This window comes from Mustela nigripes, unplaced genomic scaffold (assembly GCF_022355385.1).
Source record: "Mustela nigripes isolate SB6536 unplaced genomic scaffold, MUSNIG.SB6536 HiC_scaffold_626, whole genome shotgun sequence".
In the NCBI taxonomy this organism is placed as follows: Eukaryota; Metazoa; Chordata; class Mammalia; order Carnivora; family Mustelidae; genus Mustela; species Mustela nigripes.
Genome location: NW_026740033.1, coordinates 10,179 through 15,534, shown reverse-complemented (window position 1 = coordinate 15,534; position 5,356 = coordinate 10,179). Strand labels below are relative to the sequence as shown.

General features: G+C 39.6%; 1 protein-coding gene across 1 annotated transcript in view; it reads left to right on the top strand.

The window, feature by feature from the left end:
- Positions 1-6: 6 nt before the first annotated feature.
- LOC132008659 (RNA-binding protein EWS-like) overlaps positions 7-5,356 on the top strand; it is a gene marked incomplete at its 3' end in the record, with an annotated part of 15,523 nt that continues 10,173 nt past the window's right edge. The window contains exons 1-5 of the mRNA XM_059387258.1: positions 7-45; positions 1,065-1,245; positions 4,023-4,060; positions 4,599-4,631; positions 4,869-4,987. Of these exons, the coding sequence (XP_059243241.1) occupies positions 1,094-1,245; positions 4,023-4,060; positions 4,599-4,631; positions 4,869-4,987 (342 nt within the window). The remainder of the gene's footprint in view (positions 46-1,064; positions 1,246-4,022; positions 4,061-4,598; positions 4,632-4,868; positions 4,988-5,356) is intronic.

Sequence of the window (5,356 nt, the reverse complement as noted above, 5' to 3'; positions counted from 1 at the left end):
CTCCAAGTCAATATAGCCAACAGAGCAGCAGCTACGGGCAGCAGAGTGAGTTGCTAAGAGAGAAAACCAAATAAGAATGATTATGTTTGGAGTTTCTAAACATGGGGAAATGGTCTTTATGGTTGTTTACTTTTGGACTCCAGGGCATCTTTAGGTCATAATATCCTGGCTAACCGCTTGGATGTCCCATTAAAGACCTGAGTGCTTTTCTCCAATTTAATTGGTAGTAGGCCTTGCAAAGAAAGAAAGAGCTTGTAACTAACCAGAGAAAACATTTTAAGATGCCAGCCTTGCTCTCTGAGGAGGTGTTACATACAGTGAGTGAAGCTGGCATTTCTGTGGCCTGCCCACCCCAATTCATTAAAAGGGCATGAACAGATAGCTCTGAAGACTAGTGCAGTTTGGGTGTGGTTTTTTTTTTTTCTTTCTTTCTTTCTTTCTTTTTTTTTTAACTGCAGTTTTGGTGGTCAAGTAAATGTTGTATTTTGGGTTTGGTTTTTTTACATCTATAAAGCAAAAAAAGGGGGGAGGGGTTCTTCTCATAGAACACTTAGTTTTACATGGAGAAGTAACCAAAAACTCAAAACTGTCTTCACAATTTAATTTTTACCTGGATAGTTGTTTTTTAATGAAACTCCATCCATGGGCATGTTTCATTCCAGCTATGAGATGAGTAGTGCTTCTTGATGGAGCCCAAGCTTCAGCAACATAATAAAGCCCTAAGAAACCTGCCTCCGGTTTTTGTTTCTTGAGAGTAGTTTAAAGAAGCAGGTTTTGGAGGCATCATAGGATACAAAACCCTATAAACTGTTGACCAGAGGGCTTTTTCTTACTTGGGTGTTTTATTCCCAGGCTAACTATGTAAGGTTACCTCAGCTCTGTTGAACCTGCAGTTTTTGTTAAAGTTAAAAGATCCTACATGATTAGAGGTGCTTTGTTAGGTTTAAAGAAGATGGTGCCTTGGTTAGTACCTTGCAATTGAGCATTCTGTGATTCCAGGAGAAGTACGACAGGCAGTGGTTCAAATGCTGGTCCATGGCTTACAGATGTGACTCTTTCCTCAGGTTCATTCCGACAGGACCACCCCAGTAGCATGGGTGTTTATGGGCAGGAGTCTGGAGGATTTTCCGGACCAGGAGAAAACCGGAGCATGAGTGGCCCTGATAACCGGGGCAGGGGAAGAGGGGGATTTGATCGTGGAGGCATGAGCAGAGGTGGGCGGGGAGGAGGACGCGGTGGAATGGGGTAAGAGCAAACCTTTTCTCCTTTTATCTAATTTTGTTTCATCCATAGGATTTTCAATGGAAAGAAGGGACTGAAAGACATAAGAAATTTATTTCTGCATTTCCATGGACAATCAGTTGAGCCCAGGCCATCTTCTAAAACATGGAAATGTCATCTTTGTGGCATAGATTAAGTGGCAGTTCGCTTATTTCCCTGCCAGTCTACTTCGTTGGGTTGGGGAGAACAAAGAATGGTTTTGAAACAAGAGCTTTCAGTTCCCTTCATGGTTTCCAGAGGTCAAAAGCCTCTGTGGGTAATAGATTTGGGATGGAACACACACAACCCTTCTAACACCCCTAAGTTTTTAACTAATTACCTCTGAATGGTTGTCTTGAAATACCTGGTGTATATATACTGCAGAAAAGAAATGGAGCTGTTTTCCACAGTGTTTGTCCCCAACTTCTGTTTGTACTTGGAATTGTTGAACATAATGATGAAGATCTTGGTCCCATAACCCTTGAACTATGGCCTGAAGTGCACCTGGTACACAGAAAAGTCTAAAAGTTTTTTGCAGAGTAATGTATATAGTTACAGGATCACTCCCTATTTGGAGATTTTGGAAAGTCTAAATCGGTTTGACCATTTTGATTGATGGCACAATCTGGTTTAGAAAACTTTGTTTAGATCAATAACATAACCCTGCTATCTGTGCCTGCCCCTCCCCTCCCTTGTCCTACCCCTTCTTCCCTTTCCAGTGTCTGTACTTTTAATGAAGGTGAGGTATACTGTTGGTGGTTAACATAATCCAGAAGGTTTAGTTCTGTGTGTGTTCTGTCCCTATATAAACTAGTAAAAAAAAAAAAAAAAAGTTATGCAGAATGTTACATATTAAGTATAAATTGGATTTGGTGCCACCATTGGTTCAAGAAAAAATTGGGTAGGGTTTCTTTTTATAGATGTGGACTTCAAAATTAGATAAAAAGTTAATCTTTAATTTTTGTGTTCTTCATATTTGTATCCTATTGAAAGATAACTGATTGAAAATATGGTTCTGCATATTCTGCATAACTTAAAAGTCTGGTGAAATCTTTATTGGAAGAAACAGTTACTTGACAACATTAAAAAATTGATGAACAATTTGGTATTAAGTAAAATCAGACTGATTTGGAGAATGTCATTCCATTATAAAGGTTTCACTTCTTTATGGATGTTTTAAAATAGACATAGACACTTGAAATTACTATCATCACATCTTCTCCAATCACCTAGAATTCTTAGTATTTTCCAATTGCAAAACCAATTTCGAGTTCATTCATTTTAATATTCCAGAAGTGATAATTCTACTAATTTTGCTAGTAAAGGGATCCCCTCTTTCTGGACGAGAAGTCTCTCCTGGAGCCATAGAAAAAAGTTGTGGCTTTCCCCACAGGTTTTTCAACTGACTGTGAAGCAGTCGGTTGGATCCCTTGGGGACAGGACAGGGGCATTCTCCCCTCCCCTCTTTTTTACTCTGGTGTGGTGATGGTTTTCAGTGTCTTCTGCAGGTAAGGCACTCAATGTTGTTAACATGCCCTTTTTCATTGCCTCAGTATTTTGATATTTTCATTGGCTGTTAAACGTGGAAACTTTTTAACATGCTTTGTCGCATTTATATGCTACAGGTTACAAAGTGAGAGCCTTGTATACACTTCAATACTTAAAAAGTACCCGTACTCAGTACTCAGCCGGCAGCATAATGAAAAGTGGGACTAGACACGGTGTCCATATGGAGAGGAAAAATATACATAGAATATTTTTAACAAAATGTATTCATTGTATAAATGGAATCCTTCTGTAACTTTGGTAACTGCATACTTGTTATTTGGTAATGAACCAGAGGAGGTATAATACTCTAGAATTGTGTAACATTAAAGTGTAAACTTTTGTGTTTAAAGAGAGAGAACATTTTATGGTGTGTACTTTTAAAAAGGAAACAAAGCTGCATGCAACAGCTTGAAATTGTATATTCAGGTATTAAAGGTGCAATACTGGTTAGAAAAATCTCAGGGCCTCCCAGTGAGGAGCTGCCTTTATTTAAATCTTAAAGGAAAAATAAGAAAGACCCATCATGTTCCCTTCCCCAATTTACAGTATGTAAGGCAGTCATTTTATACTGCTGTCATCACTGTCCTCAACTGATGTGTCTATAAAGTTGCACCCCCAGTCTATTGAGCCTTGATATTTGTTGTAAATTCTCCTTTCACAGCGATTGTTAAATCCATTAGTTCCCTGAATTGTATGGCTTTATGCTGAAGATTGGCTGGATGCGTCCTCTGATGTTTGTTGTAGGCGTTTAATGTGGTTGTCTCCTGCTTTATTACACTCTGTGACTTGTTAGGAAGCCTCACTTGGCTCTCCCCTAGGAGAGGTTGAGGGTGCACCTTTATGAACATGGAAAGCAGTTGCCCCTGCTTGCTACTCCTCTCTGCAACCAAACTCTCCCTGTTTTTCAGCTGATGGGGTGGGTGTTTTGGGATTGATTCTTTTCGCCCCTATTTGCCAAGTATTGCACTATTAATACCAGCCCCCGAAATGAAAGGAACCAACCACACTGGTGTGTACAATCAGACAAGCAAGGTTGTATATAAAGGAAATTTGAGCAAGCTGCCCTGAAGAAAGGCATAGTGACGAGATGAGAGAGATGCATTGTTTGGAGATGTGTTTAGCCAGTGCCCTTCTTCCCCACGAGCCCCCCCAAGGCTCAGAGCGGTACTGGCTTTTAAAGGGAAAGGCCTTCATTTCTTCGTTTATCCCCCCAGCAGCGCTGGAGAGCGAGGTGGCTTCAATAAGCCTGGTGGTAAGTTTTTGAGTATTACCATGGATAGTGTTTAAAAAAAAATACAGTCAGTTTTTAGAAAACTATAATTTTTTATTAGTTTCATAAGCGGTTTAAAAATGATCTATACAAAGAGACTAATGGGTACTGCCGGCATTGTCTTAGGGGTAATAAGGTTAACCTATGGTTACAAAACAAAGGGTAACTTGAAGTATTGAGCAACTGCTTCTGTAATGTGGGGGAGAATACATTTTTTAAATTTGGTACGTTTGGAGGAAAATTTTTGACTTAAATTTAACACTAATTTGGCACATAAGCTTTGAGAGTGTATTTGGTTAATGGTTTAAAAGCAAACCAGAAAAAAAAAAAAGCAAAACCCTAGCAAATATTTCACAAATGTTAAAGGGGCACTGCTCCATTTTAGCAGTGCAGGTCATTTTGAGTTTAAAATGAAGCCCCATCAAATGGTGGTATAGTAGATAGCTATGTGTGTTTGTAAGGTTTATAGCTTGCAAGACGTGCACTAATAATATTTTATATGATCTTTCCTGGTTGGCAGGACCCATGGATGAAGGACCAGATCTTGATCTAGGTAATTTTGAATTCTTGAATTTTGTATCATGCCTTATAAATGAACAGCACAGAAGTAAGTTCCTGCTAGAGCTCAGCAGCCTGGGAGATCAGTGTGATATTCTTGCTGTCAGAGGCAGTTTGGGGCTCCTTTTATCATGAGCAGCTACTCACAATAGCAGTGAGCAGTAGAGACTAGTGGGTTAATCAGTCTCTATAGATACAGGACAATAATTCCCTTGTCTTTTTTCTCTGTAAGGCCCACCTGTAGATCCAGATGAAGATTCTGACAACAGTGCAATTTATGTGCAAGGCTTAAATGACAATGTGACTTTAGATGATCTGGCTGACTTTTTTAAGCAGTGTGGAGTTGTTAAGGTAAGTAAAAGTGTAACTGTGAGCAGGAAGATCTTTCAAATCAGCAGAAATTTTAAAGAGATGATGTTAAAAAATTGCTGAATATCTGACTGCTTCTGAAGTTGCCTGACTTTTCTTTCTGGGTATATTGTGGTTTGTTACTTAAAATACCAAAGGGGGAAAAAAACAACAAAAAAAAAACCTTTATAAAATCTTAAAAAAAAAAAAAAAAAAAAAAAAGGGGGCGCCTGGGTGGCTCAGTGGGTTAAGCCGCTGCCTTCGGCTCAGGTCATGATCCCAGGGTCCTGGGATCGAGCCCCACATCGGGCTCTCTGCTCAGCCAGGAGCCTGCTTCCTCCTCTCTCTCTGCCTGCTTGTGATCTCTCTCTG